At 52.9% G+C, this 27,933-nt stretch overlaps 1 protein-coding gene, 1 long non-coding RNA gene and 1 other non-coding gene across 6 annotated transcripts in view; 1 reads left to right on the top strand and 2 right to left on the bottom strand.

The window, feature by feature from the left end:
- The window catches only part of LOXL1 (lysyl oxidase like 1), a 33,119-nt gene extending 30,946 nt beyond the window's left edge, over positions 1-2,173 (bottom strand). Inside the window, exon 1 of the mRNA XM_066278118.1 lies at positions 262-2,173. Coding sequence (XP_066134215.1) covers positions 262-1,402 — 1,141 coding nt within the window. The 5' untranslated portion in view covers positions 1,403-2,173. The remainder of the gene's footprint in view (positions 1-261) is intronic.
- Positions 35-27,933, top strand: LOC136336442 (uncharacterized). 4 transcript variants are annotated; one of them, XR_010731448.1, is made up of 3 exons: positions 35-106; positions 23,889-24,009; positions 27,226-27,933. It is a non-coding gene; the product is annotated as an uncharacterized lncRNA (long non-coding RNA). The 4 variants fall into 4 exon arrangements; XR_010731447.1 differs by lacking the exon at positions 35-106 and adding an exon at positions 314-370; XR_010731449.1 differs by lacking the exon at positions 35-106 and adding an exon at positions 980-1,101.
- On the bottom strand, positions 6,106-6,181 carry TRNAP-GGG (transfer RNA proline (anticodon GGG)). The gene has a single exon. It is a non-coding gene; the product is annotated as a tRNA-Pro (tRNA).

Here is a 27,933-nt window from a genome sequence, read left to right as displayed (position 1 = left end):
GTGCCTCCTCCCCAAGCCTGGCCAGTCCCTCCACCTCGTGCCTCTCAAGCCAGGGCCAGAGCCCAGGCCTGGCACTGATGATGTATGCATTCGTAGCTGGAAAGTGGTATGCACCCGGGTTGTTGACCTGGGGGAGGGGGGCTTCCAGAGCTGCTCCGGGAAGGCCTTTGGTAAAGGACGGAGGGTCTGGGCATACGGAGCGGTTCGCCAGGGACCCGGAGGACAAAGCGCGGGACGTGGGGGAATGGGAGCCGAACTCACCGCGGCCGTTCTGGGTGGGCCGGTACACGCTGCCCACGCTGAGGCGGCCGTGCTGCGTGCCGCCGCGCTCGGCCACCGGCGGGGGCGCGTCGGAGCTGCGGACAGGCAGGTAGGGCGGCTCCAGCACGCGGAACGGGGGCTGTGGCTCCACAGCCCTGGGCGGGACGTAGGCCTCGGGAGGAACGTTGGCATAGGGCGGGTACCAGCCAAGGCGGGCGTCGCCCCCGTAGGCAGTGCCGGCGGCCGGCACCGCGTCGGGGCCGGGGCCGAGATCGGGCTGGGCCTGCGCCTGCTCGGCGCCCGCGGCGCCCTCGTGGTACAGGCTGTGCGAGTAGCGGCGGTCCAGGCCGTCGGCGGGCGGCGGCGGCGGCGGCGGCGGGGGCGGCGCGTAGGGCCTCTCCGGGGCCGGATAGAAGCCCTGCGCCGGGTACTCGGGCTGCTCCTCGCCGCCGCCGTACTCCTCGTAGCGCGCGCGCGGCTGGAACGGGTACACGACCCCGGCCGCGGCCACGGCCGCCGCCCCAGCGCCCCCGCTGCGGTAGTACACGTATCCCTGGTCGTAGGTCCGCGCCGCCGGCTCGTAGTGCTCATACTGGCTGACGAAAGGCGCCTGCGGGTAGGGGAACTGCTGCGGGTAAGAGGGCGGCTGACGGTAGGTGGTGGCGAAGGCCGAGGCCGAGACTGAAGAGGACGAGCCCCCGTGCTGGGTGACCGAGGTGCGGGCCCGAGCCATGCCGCTGCTGTCCCCAACGGCCACCTCGCGCCAGTTCTCCGGCACCTGGCCGAAGCCGAACGGGTGCCGCGCTTGGCCGCGCACCGTGTCCGAGCCCACGCGCCCGGGTAGGGACGGGGCCTGCCTCCGCCGGGGTCCCCCTTGGCTGCGCCGCTGCGGGGTCTGGGGGGCGCCCGCCAGTAGCACCCGGGAGCTACTCTCGGCGTGCGGAGCCCCGGCGGGCAGGTACTCGGAGCCCGAGTTGAGCAGGCTGTACACCTGCCCGTTGTTCTCCCATTGGATCAGCTGCTGCCAGCGTGCCGGGTCCGGGCCCTGCCCTGGCTGGGCCTGTTGCCCGCGCACCAGGACGCAGAAGCAAGCGCCCCACACCAGGGTCCCCACCTGCCAGCCGACTGGGGCCAGAGCCATGGTGGCCCCTCTGCAGAGGCCTGGTGGACCGAGAGGCTCTCAGGAGTGACCCCGTGTGCGTGCTTCTCTTCCCACGGCCTCGAGGACAGGATGGCTCCTTGCCTGCCTCAGCTCTAGCTTTGTCCATCCTGGCCTAGGTCCAAGCGGGAGGGCTCCTCGGATGACAGCATTTCGAGGCCAAGGGGTCAGGGCAGAGCAGAGGCGGTACCCAGGGCTGCGCTAGGCTCTCTGCAGGGCACCGGGCAGGACCGCCTGGGGACCTTACACGGGCAGCCTTGCACTGGCTGGCTTCGAGGGCTGGCTGGCTGGCGCTTCCCAACTCTGAATGAATAAGCAACAGGCTCCGAGTGTTAGGAGGTTTTGGGCAGCCTGGTCCGCCTGCTGGGGTCTCCTCCGCAGGGCCCTATGGCCCGCCGGGTTTTAGCTATGTGGCCTGTCCCACAGCTGCCCTGCTCCCTCAGTCCCTGGAGCTCCTGGCCAAGCGGCCAAGCCGCAGACTTGCCTCTGAGGAAGGAAATGAAACCTGGAGTAGATTGGGGCCTCTGGGAACTCAGGCAGGCAGAACTGGGCTGGAGGGTCTGCAGGCCCTTTGGCCATTTCTCTCTGCTTTGGACCCAGGCTCCCTGGTCTCCACCTTATTTGCTGCTTCTTGTGTGGGCTTGAGTGATCCTGTCCACTCCAGTCTCTCACCAGGATCCCTGGGCTCCCATTCCCCAAAGCCAGTGCTGAGAGACACCTTCCTTGCTGATGGACCTTTTTGGGGAGATGTGCCCCAGCTGAACCACCCTCTAATTCTGGACCCCATCGACCACTTAGTTCCTTGGGCCTGAATACAAAGGGGCTGGAGCTTCAGCTTTTTCTCTGCTAGCATACCTCTGGGCCTTACCCTTCTGGACTGTATAATGGGTATGCGCTCCTTTTCTGAGTAGAACTTGTGAAATCCTAAGAGAGACCAACTTCCTACTCATAACGTGTGGTTTCTCTTCCATATCTCTTGAGTCAACATAGCCTAGAAATATCCTGAGTGGGTACCATGAAACTGTTTGCTATGGGATGGGGGTCATTCAGAGTGTTGGGTGCTATAACTTAGAACAGCAGAATGGGGGATTCAGGAGAGTAGGCCTAGTCCTGTTTGAACACTTGGTTATCTAAGAACTCACACTCAGAATGCCTCCCCTTGCTTCCGGGAACAGGAGAGCAGAAATCCCCTCCAGTGCTTATAGACTAGGTAGGAAGACCCTGCCTTTAACCTGGTTCCTGAAGATTGCCCTTCTGCTTTGGGAACTCCTGGAGTCCATCTGCCTTGGGAGGAGTCTGTCAGAATGGACATTCTTCAGACACTCTGAACCCTTGCCCCTGTGGCCAGCATTTGTTCACCCGACATACTGTGCTTTAGGACGAGGTCTGGTTCAGGTGACTCAGGGCACCTGTCTATCCTTTAAACAGACCTATCATATCATAACCTATCCTCTATCATAACCTAGCCAGCAACCATTAAACACTGGTCTCTCAGCTCCCTGGTATGGGGTTTGGTTTCAGACTCCATATAGGACTCATGCAAGGAGCAACTGGTCTGGCTCAGGACATCAAGAGCCAGATGCAGAGCCAGCTTACATAGGACCACCAGGACCTGGAGGGTTAAGCTTCCTTCCTCCTGCCTGCCCCCTGCAGTGTTGTCCTCAGCTGCTTGGAATCCCCAGGGTCCTGTAGGGCCCTCCCGACAGCCAGATGGGCAGCAGCGCCAGGAAAGAAGGAGGTGAAGTGGAAACAGGCCTCAGGGTACTCCCAGGCAGGAGGGGAAGGGAAGGGGAGAAATGGAGGGAATACAGAGGTAGGAGAGCCTCCCTGGCTTAGAGTGGAGAAGGCAGAACCCCTCTTCTCAAGCCAGGCAGGAGGCAGGGACTGCCTCAGGGCTTTCCAGCCATGGGGAGACCAGGACATGGGCCATTGTGCTCAGAAGGCTTCTAACTCTGAGCCAGCTCTTGGCATGAAACCCTACTCTATGCTGGCTCCTGCTCCTCTTTCTTTTTTCTTAGTAAGGTCGAATCCGAGTGAGTCAGAGAAGCCAAGTTTCCTGTTAGGCTCTGTTTGAATAAACTGCTCTGAACATAGCTTGGGCCTCTGCACAGGCTCCTAGGGCCAGGGCTATGGCTTTGCCAGCCCCCCTGCTGAGACTGGAGACCTGGGGTCCCCAGGATAACTGAGCTAGGGTCCTGGCCTGGCCAGGCCTCTGCCCTGGGAAACCAGTGCAGATGTCAGAGTTTCAGAGTCTTCATTTACAACCTGGACATAATACCTTTCTCATGGCATATTGAGGAGAATAAATGAGAGGATTGTGACAAGTACCCAGTATGGTGCCGGGCTGGGGCCACTGTCTTGTTTCTTTTCTCTGGATTATAAGAGAAGAGAGGGGTTTATCTCCCCAGGTTGTGCCCCCCCCTCCTATTTTCTTTGTCCCTTTTCTGTTCTTACCTGTCTTCATGCAAGGCCAGCACCTCCCCAGGGGCCTGTCCTCTTTCTTTCTCTCCATTCCCTCCCTCTGACTTCCTTCTTCCTTCAGTTTGGGTCTCAAGCAGTGGCTGACTGGGCCCAGCAGCTCTGTGAGCTGGGTGTGTGTGTGTGTGGAGGGGGGGGGGTCAGTAGCTGGAGTCATCCTGGCACCATTCTATAGGGGCCTGCAGAGTGGGGGACTGAGAGAGACCCAGGCAAGCTGCAGAGGGCATAGACCCTGGGTCAAATGAGGGCTTTAAGTCCCTAGGCTGGGCAGGGCCTGAGCTGTCTGGGGGTGAAGCGGACAGGCAGCTCCTCTGGAGGCCTTGTCCCTGTAGTCCAGGGTTCACACCAGCATTTTTAAGACCCAGCCATGTGGTTGAGGCTTGCTGCCAGTCTTTGGCACTAGGAACCAGTCTCAAGGGACCTAGGAGGGCCAGTGACACAGTGCTTTAAGAGCTTGTTGATTGCGCATGACTCTGCTAGGCTGTGCGCACAGCTCTGGGCTGTGCTGTTCTGATGCTGTGGCTCCGATGGAGTGGTCTGTGTCTCTTGCCCTGTGATAGAAGTACGTCCAGGCTCTGGAAAATCTGTGGAGGAGCAGGGAGGCATTAGGCCTGAGCAGCAGAGCATGTGGGGGGCTGAGAAGGGGTGGGAGCCACTGCTCCTCAGAGGAAAGGAACAGGAGATTCTCTGTGGGTTGGAATGTTTCTGTGGTTGGGAAGGGACCCCTGCCCTACTGTTTGTCACACTGGGTGTGGCTGGGCATTCCATTTCTCCTGTAATCCCTGACTGTTGAGCCCAGGCCCTGGCACCTGGGTAGGAGGTGCAGGAAAGGCCATGGACAGTGTTTGTGCTGAACTGGGATGGAAGCCCCAGCCGCTCTGGAAAGCCAGCTGGAGGAAGTGCTGAGTGAGGAGGCCTGGCAACTGGCACAGAATCCACTGACTCGGCAGGGAGAGGACCACCAAGTGACCACTGCCAGCTGGGCCCTGTGCCCACCCCTCCCCTGCAGCCACATCTGGTACAATGGTGGGGGAGGCAGGGGGACTTCAGTCCCCCAATCCCAGGCAGCCTGGAGGGGCCCATGGTGGGGGCTGGGGCCCTTTGGCTTGGAAGTGTCCCTCCTCAGGGTTGGAACTTCAGAGAAGCCAGAGGTGGGGGAGGTTAGGTCAGAGACAGATGGGGTGAGGGGGGAAGTGAAGGAACCCACCCCTCTCTAGGACCCAGGGGAGTTTGGTGGCTCTGACCACCTCCTACTCAGTTTTTCCTCCCAGCAGGGGCCTCTCTGGGCCCTTCCCCATGGTTTTTGGTGCTTTGGAAATACCAGTGCTGACAAAACAGTCTTGGCGCCAAGGCAGGGCTTCCTGCCTCCAGGAAGCCCCTTCTGCCCCTCAAACCCGGTGCAGCCAGCTTCTTCCCTTCCTGAGTTTCTTCCCCTCCCAAGAGGCAGCCATGGCATTGGGGCCTGCTGAGTGGTACATTCCTTTTTCCCATCCCTACCCCTTCCAGCCCCTGGGGGCTGGCAGAGGCAGGAGAGGGTCATCATTGCAGGATGGAGAGGAGGGCATCTCATTCTGGGCCCCTCCTTGTGAGAGGCATTTGGCTAAAGGTGTTGGCTGGGCCTTCTGAGTGGGAGAGCCCTTTATGTCCAAGAAGTGGAGTGGACCTCTGCCGATGTTCAGGGGGGAGGAGGAGGTAGCAGTCCTCTGCCCAAAGGAGAGCGCTGGCAAGACCGAGCAGGATGCTCAGTCCCTGAGGGTATAGCCGGGCTAACCCTGGAGAGCTAGCAGGGAAACCGAGGCAGGAGCCCTCTGACTCTAAGGAAAGGCTGTTCTCTCCATGCTCCCCCCTCCCTCTGCTTCTGTATTTAACTTTCTTTCTTTTTTTTTTCTTCTGTATTTTTCTGAAGCTGGAAACGGGGAGAGACAGTCAGACAGACTCCCGCATGTGCCCGACTGGGATCCACCCGGCACACCCACCAGGGGCGACGCTCTGCCCACCAGGGGGCGATGCTCTGCCCCTCCGGGCGTTGCGTTGCTCGCTCTGTTGCAACCAGAGCCACTCTAGCACCTGGGGCAGAGGCCAAGGAGCCATCCCCAGCGCCCGGGCCATCTTTGCTCCAATGGAGCCTCGGCTGCGGGAGGGGAAGAGAAAGACAGAGAGGAAGGAAGGGGGGTAGGGTGGAGAAGCAGATGGGCACTTCTCCTGTGTGCCCTGGCCAGGAATCGAACCCGGGACTTCTGCACCCCAGGCTGACGCTCTACCACTGAGCCAACTGGCCAGGGCCTGTATTTAACTTTCTTTTTGGGTCTCTCTAATTTTGTTTTCAGGACACTCCTGCATCTTTCCATTCATCCATTCATTTTCTCCGTCTGTCTCCCTTTCCGGGTATCACAATTTCTGTTCTTCCACATCTTTCTCATCCCATCTTTTTGTTGGTGTTTCTCCCAGTTATCCCTTTACCTGTCCACTCACCTCCTCTGTCAATGAGTCCCCAGGGCACCTGGTTGGCGGCAGGATTCACAAGGAGAAGCAGACCTGTCTGGTTCCCAGAGAGCTCGCAGGCTGGTGAGGGGGACACAGGGGAACAGAAGGAGTTGACGGGTGAGTCCTGAGTGGAAGCAGAGACCTGGTACTGCCTCTCTGTGACCTTTGAGAGGTATTTCTGTATTCTTCTGTGTCTGTCAGTCCACCTGTCCCTGACCATCTGTGACTTTGCTGGTGTCACCTTTGTGATGTGGCTTGCTTTCTCCCCTTTCTGTGGGACACATTCAGTTTTGCTTCTGTCCCTCTGGTGGGGGGCGGTGAGTGGTCTGAGTGAGGGTAGAAATGGGCAGTGGAAGGAGTGTGGCCCTCAGGGCCAGTGTTGACAGCTGAGCCTGCCAAGGGCTGGGGCCCAGGCTGTCTCCACCAGCACACAGCTCTGCCCCAGGACCCTGTGCTCCAGTGAACCTCTGAGGCCCTGCATCTGACACTGATGTTCTATTTGAAGGGTGTTTCTTTTTTTAAAAAAAAAAAGTTTGTTTTTTTTAATTTTTATTTATTTTTTATAGAGACAGAGAGTGAGTCAGAGAGAGGGATAGACAGGGACAGACAGACAGGAACGGAGAGAGATGAGAAGCATCAATCATTAGTTTTTCATTGCACGTTGCAAAACCTTAGTTGTTCATTGATTGCTTTCTCATACGTGCCTTGACCACGGGCTTTCAGCAGACCGAGTAACCCCTTGCTGGAGCCAGCAACCTTGGGTTCAAGCTGGTGGGCTTTTTCCTCAAACCAGATGAGCCCTCACTCAAGCTGGCGATCTCGGCGTCTTGAACCCGGGTCCTCTGCATCCCAGTCTGACGCTCTATCCACTGCGCCACTGCCTGGTCAGGTTGAAGGGTGTTTCTTTGAAGGCAGTTCTAGGTGAGACGAGATGAGGGTCACGGGTGTGGATTAAGTTCCTACTGTGTGCCACAGTACTAAACAAAGTAAGGTCCCTTCCTCTGCTTTAGTGTAAGTGACGCCCACCCCCAGGAATCGTCCGGGAGCTCAGTTTTGCCCACCTGGGGGCTGGCAGGAGAAGGGACCACGGAATGATGAAAGAGGAGTGGAGGCAAGATATTAGCTATCTCTTCCATATAATTTTTTTTATAACTTTTCATTTCAGATGACAAATGAAATATGTGAATGATAAGAAATGTAGAATATGGGATAGGAAGTGTAACTGTTATGACCTACTTCTCTTTCTGTTACTCATCTTGATCCCAGGAGCTGCCTCCCCAGGTACGGAGATGCCCAGGCTTTGTTCCGCTCCATGCCCTCTGTCTGGGCAGTGGGTGCCAGCACAGACAGGGTTCCTGCCTCAGCCCCTTCCCCAGTGAGACCTCCCATTCTCCAGGTTCTCCAGATCTGGACCTGGGTCCTGAGCCAACAGTCAGATCTTCAGTTTCACCCTGATGGGGAGAACCCAGATCTAAGTCAAGGCCTCTCCCCCTAGTGGTTGAGAGGGGAAGGTACCGGAATGGGGCTGCATATTTCCATCTGTCCAGGAGGCCAGCCACTTCCTTCCTGTGGTGTTGGAAGGACCACACTTTCTCTGACCACAAAAGCTTGGTAGCACACCCAACCCCCAACCCCCACGCCCGCCATGGAGCAGTCGCTGGCTGCGGCCTCTGTCTACAGGACCAAGAGGGACTCTGGGAGCTTCTCTGACCCGAGAAGAGAAAAATCTGCTGTACAGAATTTCTTTGTGTCCCCCTGGGAGGAAAAGAATCTGGCAACTTACAAAACATATAGTGACACACACGCAGAAATGTACACAATGTGTACGCTCCGTGAGTGATTTCACAGTGAACACAACCTGTGGAATGGCGGCCTGAAGGACAAAGTGCAACTTCCCAGCCGCTTGCACCTTCTAACGGGAGTTCCTCGCTGTTCTGTATTGAAAACTGTTTTTTCTTCAACAAGACTTTAAATGACTGAGTTATGTGGATAGTCATAATTTAATCAAAACCTCCCTTTGGTTTTACTTTCTTTGCTCTTATAAATGGTACTGGAATAAATCCTCCTGGATACAGGTCTTCGTGTCTACCTCTGTTATGTGGCTGCCCCAGAGGGCCTGGGTATGGTTCTGGCCCTTATCTGTGAGCTCTGCAAATTGTGCCAATTTTCTTTCTGTAGAATGGGAACAATGACAAGGATTTAAATGGGTGAGCCCTGGCCGTTTGGCTCAGCAGTAGAGCATCAGCCCAGCGTGTGGAAGTCCCAGGTTCAATTCCTGGTCAGGGCACACAGGAGAAGCAACCATCTGCTTCTCCACCCTTTCCCCTTCTCTCTCTCTTACTCTCTCTCTCTTCCCCTCCTGCAGCCATGGCTTGAATGGTTCTAGCAAGTGTCCCTGGGCACTGAAGATGGCTCTATGGCCTCGCCTCAGGTGCTAAAATAGCTTGGTTGCCAAGCAATTGAGCAGCGGCCCCAGACGAGTAGAGCATCAACCCCAGACAGGGGTTGCCAGGTGGATCCTGGTCAGGGTGCATGTGGGAGTCTGTCTCTTTGCCTCCCTGCCTCTCACTTAATTAAAAATAAATAAATAAATGAAGTGACATTAGGGGTGTATTTAGTACAGAGTCTGGTGCATACAAACACTCAATAAACACCAGTCATCATTAGTCCCTTATGTTAATTTGTTGTAAGCTGGATTTCTGGTGAAAGGGTTTGAATATTTCTGAGTTTTTGGTATCGGTTGCCAAAAAAAATGGTCTCTATTTATCCACCTGAAGTGCCCTTGCCCTTGTCAACACTGGGTGCTCTCTTCTTAAAAGGAAACTAAACATTGAATAGTTAAAAATAAGTTAATACTTTTCTTAGTTGCATATCTTTGATTACCTGTGAGAAGGAGCACTTAGTTTTTCTGAAAATCTAATGGTTTTATTTTACATAGATATGTCATTTACTAAAACCATAGATTCCAAGTTGCTCCAGCAAAGCAGTCACAGAAAGTGTGATATTCTCAGCATGTTAAGTTTTGTTTTAAGTAATTTTTTATTTTTCAATTGACATATGAGTTTCAGGTGTACACCCCAGTGATCAGACATCACCTAACCTACTAAGTGATCATCCCAATAAATCCCACTCCCATCTGACACCAAACATAGTTATTGGAATATTATTGACTATGTTCCCTGTGTTGTACTTGACATAACTGCGACTATTGTGTAACAACCAATTTGTACTTTTAATTCTCTAGAAACTGTCAAAATGTTCTCTGTGTCTACGAGTCTGTTTCTGTTCTGCTTATTTTGATTTTTAGACTCAATTGTTGATAGAGATATATTTATTGCTGTTTTATAGTTCATATTTTTAATCTTTTTTTTTTCCTTTGTAAAGGAGACCCTTTAACATTTCATGTAATACTGGTTTGGTGGTGATGAACTCTTTATCTTTTTCTTGTCTGGGAAGCTCTTTATCTGTCCTTTGATTCTAAATGATAGCTTTGCTGGGTAGATTAATCTTGGTTGTAGGTCTTTGCTTTTTTTGTCACTTTGAATATTTCCTGCCACTTCTTTCTGGCCTCCAAAGTTTCTGTTGAGAAATCAGCTGACAGTCTTATGGGAGCTTCCTCGTAGGTAACTAACTGCTTTTCTCTTAGTGCTTTTAAGATTCTCTCTTTGTCTTTAACCTTTTGCATTTTAATTAGGATGTGTCTTGGCCCTGGCCGGTTGGCTCAGCGGTAGAGCGTCGGCCTAGCGTGCGGAGGACCCGGGTTCGATTCCCGGCCAGGGCACACAGGAGAAGCGCCCATTTGCTTCTCCACCCCTCCGCCGCGCTTTCCTCTCTGTCTCTCTCTTCCCCTCCCGCAGCCAAGGCTCCATTGGAGCAAAGATGGCCCGGGCGCTGGGGATGGCTCTGTGGCCTCTGCCCCAGGCGCTAGAGTGGCTCTGGTCGCAACATGGCGATGCCCAGGATGGGCAGATTATCGCCCCCTGGTGGGCAGAGCGTCGCCCCTGGTGGGCGTGCCGGGTGGATCCCGGTCGGGCGCATGCGGGAGTCTGTCTGACTGTCTCTCCCCATTTCCAGCTTCAGAAAAAAAGAAAAAAAAAATAATTAGGATGTGTCTTGGTGTGGGCCTCTTTGGGTTCACTTTTTATTTTTCTTTCTTTTTTAATGGGTGCCCTAACCAGGGATCAAACCTGAAACCTTGTCATATTGTTTTGCTATTCTGATTGGATGATTTTTTTGTTTCCATATATTCCAAATTGCTGATTTGATTCTTGGCATCATCTACTCTACTGTTGATTCCCTGGAAATTATTCCTCATTTCAGTTAGTGTATCCTTCATTTCTGAATAGTTCTTTTTTATGGTTTCTATATCCTTTTTCATGCTGTTGAAGTTCTAAGTTCCTTGGGCATCCTTATAACTGTCATTTTGAACTCTGTATCTGGTAGTTTGCTTGTCTCCATTTCATTTAGTTCTCTTTCTGGAGATTTCTCCTTTTCTTTCATTTGTGACATGTTTCTTTATCTTTGCATTTTGGCTGCTTCTCTATGTTTGTTTCTATGTATAAGGTAGAGCTGCTATGCCTCCCTGACTTGACACAGTGGCCTTGTGTAGTAGGCATCCTGGAGGGCCCAGTGGCACAGCCTCCCCAGTCACTCAAGCTGGCACTCCAAGTGTGGCCCTATGTAGACTGTGTGCACTGTCCTGTTGTAGTTGAGTCTTGATTGCTCTTGTCATCTCTGGGAGGGATTAACCCCCAAGCCAATCAGCTGTAAGGACCAACTGCTACTACAGCAGAGGAGCTGCCGTGAAGCAATTGACCCTACGGAGCAGGACTTGTGTCATTGAGGCTTTGGTGCTTACTGAGTCTGCCCCTTGAGTGTGTCACTGGTAGAGCTGGTTGTATTCTGGTGTGGTCTGAAGCTGTCTATTGAATGCACTGGCGTTGGGGCTTCCCAGAAGGTTCAAGGTCAGCCACTGCCTGCACCATGCCTGGGGCCACCCAGCATGAGACACAGAGCTATGTGCAGATGACTGCTACCTATACTGGGCTTGAAGGTGCACAGGAGAGTCCAAGCTGTGAACCAAGTCCAGCCGCCACTAGTGCTGGGCCTGAGCCCACTTAGCAAGAGGTATGGGGTGCACAAATGCCAGATGCTGCTGTTTGAGAGATTTTAGGAAAGTCCAAAGCATGAGTCAAGAGAGGCCAGTTGTATGGAAAAGCCACTGGAAATGGATTCGATATGCCCACAGTTGTGTGGAGCAAGGTCTCAGGGAATCACCAGGGTGGGGTGAACAGTGTGAGTCAGGTTGATGGAGACTCATTTGTTGGGGGGAGGGCTCAGAAAAGGAACAGTAGCCTCTGCCAGCACTTCTGCCTGGCAGAAAGCTGCCCCCCCCCCAGCTCTCAATTGATGCCAGAAAATTCAGTTCCTCCTTGTATATCCATGGTTCCTTTCAAACTTTTGCCCCCACTCTGGAGTTCAGAGGTAGTGCATCCAAGTAAATTCATGTGTGGGCCCTTTAAGAGCAACTGCCTGGGACTCCAGCAGCTTTCTGTCTCACTCAGTCACAATTCCCACTGGCTTCTCTTCCTGGCACTGGAACCCTGGGCTCGGGATTCTGGAGTGGGACTGGGACTCCTTGCTTCTTATGGGGGTCCTGTGTGGGTCCTCTGCAGCTGAGATATCCCTCATGATATTTACCTACCACAGGTGTGTGCGAGGCCACCCCATTCTGTGTCTCTGCCCCTCGTACCAATCTCGATGTGGCTGGCTTCTTTAAATCCGTAGTTGTAGGATTTCCCTTTAGCTTGATTTTAGGCAGTTCTGGATGATGCCTGTTCATTAGTTGAGTTGTAATTTGAGTGGTATGGGAGGGTTTGTGTACCATGTTTATCTATGCTGCCATCTTGACCAGAACCCTTTAGTATGTCAGGTTTAAGTATCACTTCATCTTGTGTCCATTGACCTCCCAAATGTTTTCCTGCTTCTAGGTTTGTACATATGAAGTCTATTTTTAAGAAAGTGGCCACAATGATCCTTTTTTTTTTTTTAACTTTTTTTATTTTAATGTATTGGGTTTTTTTTAAATTTTTTTAATTTTATTTATTCATTTTTAGAAAGGAGAGAGAGAGAGAAGAGAGAGAGAGAGAGAGAGAGAGAGAGAGAAGGGGGGAGGAGCAGGAAGCATCAACTCCCATATGTGCCTTGACCAGGCAAGCCCAGGGTTTTGAACTGGCGACCTCAGCATTTCCAGGTCGACACTTTATCCACTGCGCCACCACAGGTCAGGCCACAACGATCCTTTTAAGACACAAGTTGCAATTTCATTCTTCTGCTCAAAACACAGCAGTGGTTCCCCATTTTGCTGGGAATAAAAGCCCAAGCCCTTCTAGTGGCCTGCAGGGTCCTTACCAACTCACCTCTTACTCTCTCTGCTCCAGCCACACTGGCTTCCCTCTATCACTTCAGCACACCAGAGCTGTTGCAACACCTCCCACCTCCCATCTCCACTTCCAACACCTGCACCTGCATCACCACCACCACCTCTACTTCCACCTGCACCTCCACCACCACCACCACCACTTGCACCTCTATCACCTGCACCTCTACCACCACAACCACCTGCACCTGCACCTCCACCAACACCACCTGCACCTCCGCCACCACCACCTGCACCTCTACCACCACCTGCACCTCTACCACCACCTCCACCTCTATCACCACAACCACCTGCACCTCTATCACCTGCACCTCTACCACCACCTGCACCTCTATCACCTGCACCTCTACCACCACCACCTGCACCTCTATCACCTGCACCTCTACTACCACCACCACCTGCACCTCTATCATCTGCACCTCTACCACCACCACCACCTGCACCTCTACCACCACCTGCACCTCTATCATCTGCACCTCTACCACCACCACCACCTGCACCTCCACCACCACCACCACCTGCACCTCTACCACCACCTGCACCGCTATCACCACCACCACCTGCACCTCTATCACCACCACCACCTGCACCTCTATCACCTGCACCTCTACTACCACCACCACCTGCACCTCTATCATCTGCACCTCTACCACCACAACCACCTGCACCTGCACCTCCACCACCACCACCTGCACCTCCACCACCACCACCACCTGCACCTCTACCACCACCTGCACCTCTACCACCACCTGCACCTCTATCACCTGCACCTCTACCACCACCTGCGCCTCTACCACCACCTGCGCCTCTACCACCACCTGCACCTCTATCATCTGCACCTCTACCACCACCACCTGCACCTCTATCATCTGCACCTCTACCACCACCTGCACCTCTACCACCACCACCTGCACCTCTATCACCTGCACCTCTACCACCACCTGCACCTCTATCATCTGCACCTCTACCACCACCTGCACCTCTATCATCTGCACCTCTACCACCACCACCTGCACCTCTATCATCTGCACCTCTACCACCACCTGCACCTCTACCACCACCTGCACCTCTATCATCTGCACCTCTACCACCACCACCTGCACCTCTATCATCTGCACCTCTACCACCACCTGCACCTCTACCACCACCTGCACCTCTATCATCTGCACCTCTACCACCACCTGCACCTCTACCACCACCACCTGCACCTCTATCATCTGCACCTCTACCACCACCTGCACCTCTACCACCTGCACCTCTACCACCACCTGCACCTCTATCACCTGCACCTCTACCACCACCTGCACCTCTATCATCTGCACCTCTACCACCACCACCACCTACACCTCCACCACCACCACCTGCACCTCTATCATCTGCACCTCTACCACCACCACCACCTGTACCTGTACTTCCACCACCACCACCACCTACACCTCTACCACCTGCACCACCACCACTACCACCACCACCTGCACCTGCACCTCCACCACCACCACCTGCACCTCCACCACCACCACCACCACCTGCACCTCCACCACCTGTACCTCTACCACCTGCACCTCCACCATCACTACCTGCACCTCCACCACCTGCACCTCTACCACCTGCACCTCCACCACCACTACCTGCACCTCCACCACCACCACCTGCACCTCCACCACCACCACCACCACCTGCACCTCCACCACCTGTACCTCTACCACCTGCACCTCCACCATCACTACCTGCACCTCCACCACCTGCACCTCTACCACCTGCACCTCCACCACCACTACCTGCACCTCCAGCACCACCACCTGTACCTCCACCACTACCACCTGCACCTCTACCACCTGCACCTCCACCACTACTACCTGCACCTCCACCACCTGCACCTTCACCACCTGCACCTCCACCACCTGCACCTCCACCACCACTACCTGCACCTCCACCACCACTACCTGCACCTCCACCACCTGCACCTCCACCACCACTACTTGCACCTCCACCACCTGCACCTCTACCACCTGCACCTCCACCACCACTACCTGCACCTCCACCACCTGCACCTCCACCATCACTACCTGCACCTCCACCACCTGCACCTCTACCACCTGCACCTCCACCACCACTACCTGCACCTCCACCACCACCACCTGCACCTCCACCACCACCACCACCACCTGCACCTCCACCACCTGTACCTCTACCACCTGCACCTCCACCATCACTACCTGCACCTCCACCACCTGCACCTCTACCACCTGCACCTCCACCACCACTACCTGCACCTCCAGCACCACCACCTGTACCTCCACCACTACCACCTGCACCTCTACCACCTGCACCTCCACCACTACTACCTGCACCTCCACCACCTGCACCTCCACCACCACCTGCACCTCCACCACCACTACCTGCACCTCCACCACCTGCACCTTCACCACCTGCACCTCCACCACCTGCACCTCCACCACCACTACCTGCACCTCCACCACCTGCACCTTCACCACCTGCACCTCCACCACCTGCACCTCCACCACCACTACCTGCACCTCCACCACCACTACCTGCACCTCCACCACCTGCACCTCCACCACCACTACCTGCACCTCCACCACCACTACCTGCACCTCCACCACCTGCACCTCCACCACTACTACCTGCACCTCCACCACCTGCACCTCCACCACCACTACCTGCACCTCCACCACCACTACCTGCACCTCCACCACCGGCACCTTCACCACCTGCACCTCCACCACCTGCACCTCCACCACCTGCACCTTCACCACCTGCACCTCCACCACCACTACCTGCACCTCCACCACCACCACATGCACCTCCGCCACCACCTGCACCTGCACCTCTAACACCACCACCTGCACCTGCACCTCCACCACCACCACCTGTACCTCCACCACTACCACCTGCACCTCTACCACCTGCACCTCCACCACCACCACTACCTGGACCTCCACCACCTGCACCTGCACCTCCACCACCACTACCTGCACCTCCACCACCTGCACCCCCACCACCACTACCTGCACCTCCACCACCTGCACCTCTACCACCACCACCACCACCTGCACCTCCACCACCACCACCTGCACCTCTACCACCACCACTACCTACACCTTTACTACCTACACCACCACCACCACCTGCACCACCACCACCACCACTACCACCTGCACCACCACCACCACCTGCACCTCTACCACCACCACCACCACCTCCACCTACACCTCTATCATCACCTCCACCTGCACCTCTACCACCACCTCCACCACCACCACCTGCACCACCACCACCTCCACCTGCACCTCTACCACCACCACCACCACCACCACCACCTCCACCTGCACCTCTACCACCACCACCACCACCACCACCACCTCCACCTGCACCTCTACCACCACCTTCACCTGCACCTCTACCACCACCACCACCACTACCACCTGCACCACCACCACCACCTGCACCTCTACCACCACCACCACCTCCACCACTAACACCTCCACCACCACCTGCACCATCACCTCCACTACCACCACCTCCACCACTAACACCTCCACCACCACCACCACCACCACCTGCACCTCTACCACCACCACCACCACCTCCACCTGCACCTCTACCACCACCTCCACCACCACCACCTGCACCACCACCACCTCCACCTGCACCTCTACCACCACCACCACCACCACCTCCACCACCACCACCTGCACCACCACCACCACCACTAACACCTCTACCACCACCACCACCTGCACCTCTACCACCACCACCTGCACCTCTACCACCTGCACCACCACCACCACCACTAACACCTCCACCACCACCACCACCTGTACCTCCACCACCTGCACCTCTACCACCACCACCTGCACCTCCACCACCTGCACCTCCACCACCACCACCACAACCTGCTGTGGACAGCTCCTTGAACTTGTTCAAGGCTTTGCTCAAATGTCACCTTTTCAATGAGATTCCCCCTCCATTCCTGATCTTACTCTTCTTTTTCTTTTTACCAGTAGCATGTATCACCTTCTGAAATATGCCATAGTTTACTTATTCGTTAACGTCTGTCTCTCCTCGCTAGAGTGTAAGCTCCAAGGCACTCTCTTGTCTTGTTCACCACTATGTCCCAAGTACCAAGAGGCATTCGGTAAATAAATAAGTAAAGGAATGATAAACTTCCTGTTTATATTCTTTGACTCTGTGCGTGTGTATGTGTGTGTGTGTGTGTGTGTGTGTGTGTGTGTGTGTGTGTGTGTATGAGAGAGACAGACAGGGAGAGAGATGAGAAGCATCAACTTGTAGTTGTGGCACTTTTAGTTGTTAATTGATTGCTTCTCCTATGTGCCTTGACTGGGGGTTGGGGGGCTCTAGCCAAGCCAGCAACCCCTTGCTCAAGCTACCAACTTTGGGCTCGAGCCAGAGAATTGTCTATGATCCCACACTCAAGCCAATGACCCTATACTCAAGCCGGTGAGCCCATGCTCAAGCCAGATGAGCCTGCACTTAAGCCAGTGACCTCAGGGTTTTGAGCCTGGGTCTTCAGTGTCCTAGGCCAATGCTCTATCCACTGCACCACCATCTGGTCAGGCACCATCATCTTTCTTGTAGATTTGCATGTGTGTGGCCAAAAGGACAACTCCATGTTTTCTAAAAGGCTCAGAGAACAGATAGTGGGCGCCTTTCCTCCTTCTACTTGTGTTAGTCACTTTGGCAAATTAATGGAAAATGGTGGTTCCTGCTGAAAAGGATCTTTTCCTAGTTTTTGTAAGAAGATAATTATATCCCAAATAATTATAGTTTGTTCTCCTTTTATATATATTTTTTCTGTCTAATTTTATTAGCTAGGATCTTTAGGACAATGTTGACTAAGAAGACAGAAGAAATCTTTGTCTTGTTCCCATAGTCAGTGGGGTGCTTTTGGTGTTGGATATGGCTTTGAGAGTTAATTTTTTTTTTTTTTTATCATGTGAAATAAGTATACTTCCATTTAAAGGTCACTAGAGCTCTTTAAAAGAAAACCACACATGGTTGTTGGCATTTCCCAAACACTGATTCAGCCTGTAAAATGCTCTTTTTCTCATTTGACCTGTTGCTGTGGTGAATCAGTTTACTACAGTTGTGAAGTAGTGTCATCCATGCCTTCCAGGAATGCTTGCTCCGGAGCGTTCCTTTAGTATACTGTCAGACTCACTCTGGACTTGATCTGATTAAATTTGTGTTAGGGCTTTACATCTGTACAAATGAAACCAACGTATGAATCACCCATTCTTTCTGTCTGTCTTTGTGCCACTTTTCAGGGTTATTCTAACTTTACAAAATGAGTTGAGATGTGTGTGAGTCAGGCTCCTGGAAGGAAACTTCACCTGAGATGGTTTAGATAAAGAGACGAGACATTAATGTCTTCTCACAGAATTGTGGCTAATGTGAGGGGTGATGGTAAGGCATGGGATGGGCAATAATGAGAAACCGTTCCCATCCCCCCCAAGCTGTACGGACAGGAGCTGTGACGGGAACCAGAGAGAGCTGGAACTTGGAGAGTAGGTACAGGTGAGAGCCAGAAAGAGGGCATGATGGCAGGGAGGGAGCAGGAGGGGAACCTAGCTTTTCTTTCTGCCCAGCCTCCAATCTCTAGCCCAGAACTCCACCAGGGAACCTGAGGGATGAGTGTGGTCTGTTGGACCCGCTCCTGGGGCCGGGGCTAGGCAGGGAAGGGTGCCATGTGTGGTGTCATGTCTAACAGGGTTTTACCAGTCACTCTCAGGTCTTTTATTACAACCTCCTCCTCCTGGACTGGTTTTCTGTTGATTATGATTTTGCTTATTTGACGCTCTCCTGCTTGCTGAAGAGTACGTTCCTAAGCATGTCCCCCATGAAAGGTGGAGCCACACATGGCATGTGCCCCATGTTCTGGCTTTAGGGAAGTCTTTCTGTTATCTTCATGCCCAGATGCCCCTGCAGATTGTTGACATTTTAGGTGACACTGTGACCTCTGAAACTTCTGTGGAAAAGTGGTCCCCAGTGCATTCCATGGAGAGCTTTGAGCAGAGTGCACAGATGGGAAAGGGGTTCATTGTCAAATAAAGATGGAAACCTATGCTTGCCGATATCACTGATTTAACAATATACACGAACACTTTAAAAGCCCCAGAAAAGCCTCAGGATAAGATTTTGTCTTTTTTTCTTCATTCAACATTTCCCAAGTTCATTTTATGACAGAAACTTTCCTCCTTCTATCATAAGCACTTCCCAACATTCCCTGGAATGTCTCTTCCAATTATACCTTTTCAGAAATGTAGATTTTTTCCTTATGTATGGGTGCTTATAGAATTATTTCTTTACCCTAAAAACGGACAAAAGGCCTGCCTGCTATTTCTCAATATTTGTTGCTTTGTATTAATTTGATGTAGACACCAAGGAACCTTGGAACTTGACAGGCTCAGTGTTTTCATCAGCTTGGAAGTGTTGTCTCCTCCCTTCTTCCTGATTATTGCTTTGCTTCATTTGTTTGGTTTCCTCACTGGGCCCTGTGGTCTATGACGCTCTCTCCCCAGAGTTTTCTTCTTTGGGCTTCCCCTGGGTGTCCTCAGAGAGCCCCCAGCTGCCCTTCACATTCCCAGGTCAGTTTCCGGTGGTTTCCTGGGCTTCACTGTCAAAGGCTGTGTGGAAGGTGTGGCGGGATTTCTAGTTTCCTCCAGACTTTCTCTTGCATGGCTTGCTGGCCATGTCTGCCGGCCCTGTAGCCAGCAGCCTTCTCATTGCACTCTTTCCATCTGATTTCCTCAACTCTCCTTTTTCAGAGTCCCCGTTTTAATGAAATGAAGCAAGGACAAAGCAGATGTGGCCTGGGAGTTGTGTGACTGAGATCAATCTTTTTCAAAGGGATTCTTTTTCTCTGCCCTTTTGGAGGCACGTCCTTCTCCCTCCATGATGCAGTCTTTTCAGTGACACCCCCTTTCATGTGTTTGCAAGTATGTTGTACATGTGTGCATGTGGGTGGGTGCGGTGTGTAAACTCTTATTCTTGCCCCCCAAGTGGATTCTCTTTAGCTCACCCTCCATCTGGATGTTTCCCCAGTTGTCTTGTCATATATTAGGCTGAAGGACTGGTTAATGCAAATTCACATCACCTGTTGGTGGTGGACACAAATTTCCTGTGACATGTATCCCCCCCCCCACCATCTACAGAGCTGACTCATGGGTCTAGCTGGCTGCAGGGTGTGCGTGCATGTGTGCGAACATGTAATATCTGTGCACATGTGCATGCATGTGAATGTGTGCATACATGTGCGTGCACGTGTGGTAATGTTTGTGCATGTGTGTGTGCTGCTCTTCTTTCTCAAGGATCTAGTTGGGGGATCTAGCTAGGACCAGTGGGGACCCTTGCCGCTGCACTGGACCAGCTCTATGCCAGGCTGATTCTCTTGGTAACTGATGTCACCATGGCAAGAATTGCACCCATCCTATCAGGACAGGAGAAATGAGGAAGCAGGGAGAAGCTAACTTGGGGAGCGCTCCCCCAGTTATCTGCTTGGCCTACTGACCATGTGCTGCCCATCAGCTCCTTCCCATATGCTGTTGGTCCACAGCATTGCCAGGGCTGGGCAGCATTCTCTGCAAGCTCATGTCCAACCCTTTGCCCTCCAAAGCCAGGGAGGCCGTAGGCAAGGACTGCCAGCGTCTCATCTGCTTGCTCTCCTGGTATTGGGCTTTCTTTCTTAGAAACTGGAGCTGTGAGTCAGCCCTGGGTCTGGACCTGGCGCATTTCCCACAGACCCCAGTACCCCAGCATGGGAATGAGCCTCCCCTGCTGTTTGATAGCTCAGGGATCTGGGAGGGAGGCGAGCCCTGCCCCAAGCACAGCCTTTCCCTCCTGTTCTGCTGTGTGGCTGAGGTCCAAACCTAAGCACATGTCCCTACATTCAGAGAGTCGTAAATGTCCCTTCTGTAGGGCTTGAAGGGGAGCTGCCCTGGCTCTCTGCCCTCAGCCACCATACCCCATAGTGAGTGTAAGAGCAGTAGGGATATGGGAAGGGGTGCACTGTTTGTGGCAGAAGCTGCTTTCTCTTCTCTTTGTGGTGAGAAGGGGGTGCTTTTCCTCCCTGAAGTCACGGAGAATTTCTTATAAGGCAAGACAAGTGTGGTGAGTGTGTGCTTCCCCTGTGGACTTTGGGGTATGCCTTGAGCTGCCTGCATAGCGGAGGGGGAATAGGAGACAGCTGCAGGAAGAGAGAACACTGCAGGAGAGAGCCCGGGTCAGCTGCAGTGCTGCCTGCCGGAGGGAGAGGCACTCACTCCGGAGCTTCAGAGAAGGCACAGGCCCTCCAGTGGGACTCAGCTTTTGAACAAAGGACAGTCAGAGTAGCCAGAGAGCAATGAGGATCTACCCAGGAGAGGACAGTCTTGAGAGACTCCTGTCCCTCTCCTGGCCCCCAGTCCCAGAGAACCATTGAAATGAGAGGGGAAGGCCAGCCCCAGCTCTGAGCAGAGGTGAGGCTGACTGGATTACTGATGGGAGCTATTCTAACAGATGGGAATGGCAGGGGACCAGGGGACAGGACCCGGGACAGCATGGCCATGATGTCATGAAGAGTCCTGCCATCCAGTTGGGCAAGAGGGGTAATTGGTAGAAAACTATTTCACCTTCGTACCCCAACACAATGAGACCACACAATAAACGTTACGGTTGAGAAAACATTTTTTAAAAGCAAAAGGAAAAAAGAAACAGCTTTGGAACTTTTTAGGTGTAGAGAATGTACGAAAGTGTGGGATGGGAAAGCCTGTGAGTTAAGACCAGGAGAGGAGATAGGGGACCAAGGAGTTGAGGAGCATGTCTTTGTTCTTTTGCTTGCAAGTACAGAAGCCCAGCTCACATGACCATCAGCAGAAGTGATCTTTACTTACCGAAGGGTCCTGGAGCAACTCACAGAATCTAAGTGGGAGTTCAGTAGGTCAGCAGGGGCGGTGATGCAGGTGGGCATGAGTGACAACTGGAACTGGGGTCTGTGAACCATGAACACTTCTTCAAGCCCTCATTTTCCATTCCTTGCTGTAGGTCAGTTTCACTCCTTCCTCTCACCACAGACTCGTTTGGTCCACAAGACAGAAAATATGGCCACTGATAGCTTCCAGGTGTTGTAACATGGAGTCCTTGCCATGAGACAGAACTAGTTTCCAGTGGCTCTCAGCCTCAGCACTGTAGAGAAGAGTCTCACGGGCCACGTCAGGGCAGATATGCACTCTGTACAGCAGCCTGGTCCTTGGATGAGGAGAGGGTGGCTCCATTGGGGAGCAGGGAAGAATCACCCTAGGACAGTGGTCGGCAAACTCATTAGTCAACAGAGCCAAATATCAACAGTACAACGATTGAAATTTCTTTTGAGAGCCAAATTTTTTAAACTTAAACTATATAGGTAGGTATGTTCCTTATCGAGGTAGCGCCCACACGTGGTATTTTGTGGAAGAGCCACATTCAGGGGCCAATGAGCTGCATGCGACTCACAAGCCGTGGGGTGCCGACCATGGCCCTAGGAGAATAGGGTCATTGGCTGTCAGGCAGTCTCGACTCTCTTTTCTGGCAGGCAGGAATCTGACTGACTGAGCCGGTGGCCTTCTGCAAAGATGGGGCTCTGATGACCCCACCATTCTTCCACCTCCTACAGTGCCAGGCTTGCTGCATGGTTCTGATCACACTGTGCCCTTCATCCCTGAAGCACAAAGCAAGGGAGACGATAGCACTACTAACAATAAGCTGCACTGATTGTGCAACTGCTGTGGGCCAGGCCCTGGGCTGTGTGCTCTGTGCACATTTTTATTTAATCCTGACAGCAATTGTATTATTTCCATCCATACTGAGAATGAGGGTACAGGGGTTTTGAGAGGTTAGGATCCCAAGGTCACATGGTTTCTGAGGGGCAGTACTGGCACTTTGCTCAGGTCTGTCTGCTTCCCAAGTGCACGGGTTTTACCATCAAAATTCTCCGGCTGCCACCTTTGGGCCTTGGCATTTCCAGAGAAGGTAGAAACATTTTTCTGGCCCAAAGTATAGTTCTGTTGTGTGGACTCATGGGCACCACAGCCAAAGCCTGGGACCCCCTGGGGCCTGGCTGCGTCACCATGAGGGTCATTATGAGCATCTGAGGAGGGAGCTCCACTGTTGGCAAGTGCTGTGCTCGGAGTGGATGCACAGCTGGGTCTTCCATCCTTGTGGTTTGGAACTCAGAAGGGGCTCTTTAACCACCCCATCTCCCTTCTATTCTTCCTCTGGTTTTCTTTCTTCCCACACTAGAAGGAAGGGGGAGCCCCCCCAGGCCTCCAGGGCCTGCTGCACAGGCTCATGCGAGGGGAACTTGGGCCGGGAACTTGGGCCGTCAGTGGCAGCTGTTGTCAGCAGAGGGAGCCAGAGCCTCTTCACATGCCCATAGCCCAGGCCACTGTAGGGCAGAGCAGAGAGACCGGCTGGGGGTTGGGGACTGGGGCCGGAGTGGGAGTGGGGACTGCGTGCTCCTTGCACATTCCTCCTGCCCCAGTCAGCCTGTGGCCTGTGCGCCTGCACTGAGAGAGACAGAGAGAGAGAGAGAGAGAAAGAGAGAGAGAGAGTGTGTGTGTGTGTGTGGTTTCCCACAAAGCACATCTGACAGCCCCACAGTGTCATGGAGGAAGGTCAGGGTCGGGGGCATAGGGACAGATACTCTGTCCACCAAGAAACCACTGATTTTACAGATCTCCGTAAAACTGTTTTCTGGGCCGGCATTATAACGTCTGCTCTACTGTAAGACAAGCAAAGAACAACCGCACGACAGGAGGGCATGAATGGTACTCAGCTCTCCCTCTATGCTGGGTCTTGGCTGGAAGCTCACACCTATGATCCTGGTTGGCCAACCCAGCCTTCTGTGAGTCATGCACTGTGAGAAGGCTCAGGGAGATTAAGTAACTTGCCTGAGGTCACACAGCTATGAAGGGGTGAAGCTAGGATTTGAACCCTAGTCTCTCTGATTCCAATGTTCACGCAGGTTTTATATCTTCTAAATTGGTCCTCTCAAACTGTGCTTTCTCTCAGGGCAAGCCCCAACAGAAATACGCTGCAGGGAGGTTCCAGGAGCAGCAGCAGGCTCACAGCTGAACCGACACGCTGAGAGTGGAGTGGAGCGACAGTCTGGCTGGTTGGTGGGTGCCGAGGAGTAAGGGATTATGTTTAGCTGTTCACTGTGGGCTAGTTGGTTGATAGGGAGTGAGGGCCTCAATTTTGGGAAGAGAGCAAATGGGGTGCCCAGCTGGCTGCCAGGGTCCCTGCCCTCAGAGCTGGGTCTCTGTCACCTGCTTTGCATGGAACCATGGCTGGATGGGATATAAGGGATGGTCTGACCATATTGCCAGGCTGGTGGGACAGAGAACAGACTTGCAGAGTAGAATCATCCAAGCCTGAGGGCATCCCTTCCACACGCATGATATTGGTTCCTAAGCCACTGCAGCTTAGGGGGTGCTAGGGATTTACAGACCAGCAATTGGCACAGCTCAGATCCAAAGGGTCATCTCTCAGCAGACATATCCTGGAATGGGTCAGAGACTCTGTCCCTTTGATTTACTTGACCTCTGTCACCCGCCGGTCTTTGTGGGGCAGGACACCCCTCCTTGTCCTTGTAAGGGGAAGTCGAAACATTTACTCTGGATTACCTGGGGCTTGGTCTGCCCCAGTAACCCTTCTCTGGAGGGTCAGAGGAGTGAGCGCCTGCCTTCCCCTCAGGGTTTCACCCCTGCCTGTCCACAGCAATCCTTCAGATGCTTTTTCCACATTTCTCTCCAGCCTGTCTCTGCCTTCTCCACACTTAGATCTTTTACCTCCCTGTCCCCCATTTTGCCTACCCAACCCTTCACAGCAAGCAGCACAAGGGGTTCACCAGGCACGAGGAGTCAGACTCTGGATAGGGCAGTGGAAAGTTAGAAATAACAACAAAGCCTTCCTATATATGAACATGGCACCACAGACTTCTCAGGGTCTTGAGTCTGACTGAGCAGCCAAGGCTAGCAGACAGGCCACTAAGCTGGACACCTGCCTGGCCTAGCCCATCCACCCACTTCCCTTGCTGCGCCTGGGTTTCCTTGTTGATGTTCAGGCCAGTGCCCTTCCCTCCCCTCTGGACCACACTGCCTAGAGGAAAGGCATAAGGACTCTTGGGACAAAGGCCAAGGACAGGCTGTAACACATTCATTCAGGCACCATGCTGCCCACTCGACTACCCCCCAGATGGATTCTGCTCTGACCCCTGAGGGAAGCTCACATCCGGGACCTGGAGCAAATGCTGTAAACCCACAAACATGCCCAGGGAGCCACAGATGGGTGGGGGTGAAGGAGGTAAGTGCCTTCATTCACCTAAAGGGAAAAAAGTCCAGATTTATAGCAGTTGCCAATCTCCAGGATGTAAATTCTACTCCTGTAACCAATTTCAAGCTACCAACATGATGTCAATGAATGCAGAATTGGGAAAAGGCACACAAGTTTCTTTGTTTGTTTTTTCTGCACCCATACCAGCTGACTTCAGTAGCTCCCCAGGTGCAGGGAAGGGCACGAACCCCGGAGCCTAACCTCCAAGTGCTGAATTCAGCCAGGTGATCCCCCAGTGGACTAACTCTAGTCCCTTCCACCCTTCATTAAGAAGGGACAATAAGACTCCAGGAAGCCTTAGGAGGGAATTTCTTTCATTTGAAACAATCAAATCACTTAGCAATTTAATTACCTAAATATATTTTTTAACCTAATTTAAAGTCACTGATCATGTGAGTAATTGAGCAAAGCATTATTGAATAACTAAGGAATTTACTGCCTATGTTGAAGAAGCAATCAAACATCTGCATCTTTGAATCTGGTGCACGATTGATACCTAAGGAGGTACTCACACCGTGGCTGGCGGCTGGGGTGGTCAGAGAGACCTGGTTCTCAGGCCTCTCTTGCAAGCTGCCCATGTGCAGGAGCCCAAACGCTGTAGAAGCAGGTGTCACTGTCAGCTAGGTCTGGGTGCGGGCCCCTCCCAAGCTCACTTATGCAGCTAATTGTCTTTGATCGTCCCTCCCTAATTTTCTTTTTTTTTTTCCCTAAAAGTTAATAGCCAATATATCTGCTTTTGTTCCTTTTTTCTTTTCTTTAATTTTTATTTTATTTATTCATTTTAGAGAGGAGAGAGAGAGGCAGACAGAGAGAGAGAGAGAGAGAGAGAGAGAGGAGAGAGAGACAGGGGGGAGGAACTGGAAGCATCAACTCCCATATGTCCATATGTGCCTTGACCAGGCAAGCCCAGGGTTTCGAACCGGCGACCTCAGCATTTACAGGTCGATGCTTTATCCACTGCGCCACCACAGGTCTGGCCCTCCCTAATTTTCAATTTTCACTTTTGTCACTGAAGTTTCTCCTCTTTTTACACTTGGCTTTGCCCTTGGTTTCTGCCTCTGTTTCTCTGCCTTGTCTCATTCTGTCTTCTTCCTCCCTCTGTATTTTTGTTTTGTCTGTTTGCTTTATTTCTTCATGTTTTTTTTCTCCTCTCCTTGTTTCTCCCTTGCTGTTTCTCTTTTCTACACACACACACACACACACACACACACACACACGCACACACACACACACCCTCATACTCACAGCCCTGGTCTTCCATATCCACTCCCTGTGTCCTGTCCACATCATCTTGGCACCATGCTTCCCTACTGATACCCTCCCCCATGCTGATTCTGCCCTGATTTTGGTGTGTGTGTGTGTGCGGGGGAAGCTTAGAGCTGGGACCTGTGCTATAAATCCACAAACACAGAGTGGACTTCATCACACCCAGAGCCACAGACTGTGGGGAGGAGAGAGGTGTGGGGACAGAGGCAGCAGTGGCTCTCTGAAAAAAACCAAATTCTTGATTTGTAGCACTTGCCAATTTCCATGGTGTAAATAATCTCACCAGGGCTGATTTCAAGCTACCAACTGTGAAGTCAGTGAATGCAGAATTCGGAAGAGATGCCAAGTTTCATTCTTTCCAGCCAGCTGTGAACAATGTAAATGGAGCCACTTTAAAATGGAACTGGATACCGCAAAATTTGGAACATGAAAATGGGGAAAAATAACCTTTCAGCTGGGCCTAGGGCAGTATTATGTCCAAAAAAAAAAAAAAAAACCTTGGCAAAAACCCCACAAACAGGTATTATGACTATCTGACTGACGATCACTGGACTAAATATTAACGCTATTGTTTAATATTGACATCACTCTGTGTTATCTGCACCAAAAGAAATGTCTTCCTTCTACTGATGCAATTGTTACCCTTCCTCTCTCACAAACGCCCATCTCCCAATCAGAGCACTGTCTCGGATTCCACCAACTCAATGCATCTCAGAATAGCCTTTTCTTCTCTTTTTTCTTTTTTAAGTGAGAAGAGGGGAGATAAAGAGACAGACTTCTACATGCACCCTGACCAGGATCTACCTGGCAACCCCAATCTGGGGCCAACTCGCAGACCAACTGAGCTATCTTCAGTGCCCAGGGCCGACGCTCAGACCAACCTAGCCACTGGCTGCAAGAGGGGAAGAGAGAGAGAGAAAGGGGAGAGGGAGAGGGAGAGACGCAGATGATGGCTTCTCCTCCTGTGTACCTGGACCAGATATCGAACCTGAGATGTCCGCACGCCAGGCCCACAGAACCAACCAGCCAGGGCTGGAATAGCTATTTTTATTGATCTCAAATAAACACTTGTTTGCCTCTCACTCTGAAAGGCCATTTTTATGTTTTAGGTTAACAAACTACAAGCTGATCGCAGAGCAAGGGGAGGGGCTTCCCTCCCATGCACAGGGCCTTGCAGGGCTAGGGGATGCCAGCAGGGCTGCCACAGAGCGGCCACAGCAGCTGCCCTGGGGCAAGGTCTCACAAGCTTAACGGGGCTTGACTTTGGGCCAACAGCCCACTCCATCCTGGCTACTGTTTCTCGTCGCTGACTTCACAGTGTGCTCACTCCAGGTGGGGCAGGAGGCCCAAGGATGGCCCTCCCTGGTGGCCACAGGAGGGTTACAGGACAGGGTGCCTTTTTGAGCATGAAGCAGAAAGGCCCAGGTACAGGGGGTGGTAGGACGTTCCAGGCACA

Source organism: Saccopteryx bilineata, chromosome 4, assembly GCF_036850765.1.
Source record: "Saccopteryx bilineata isolate mSacBil1 chromosome 4, mSacBil1_pri_phased_curated, whole genome shotgun sequence".
In the NCBI taxonomy this organism is placed as follows: domain Eukaryota; kingdom Metazoa; phylum Chordata; class Mammalia; order Chiroptera; family Emballonuridae; genus Saccopteryx; species Saccopteryx bilineata.
This window is presented reverse-complemented; position numbering and strand designations above follow the sequence as displayed.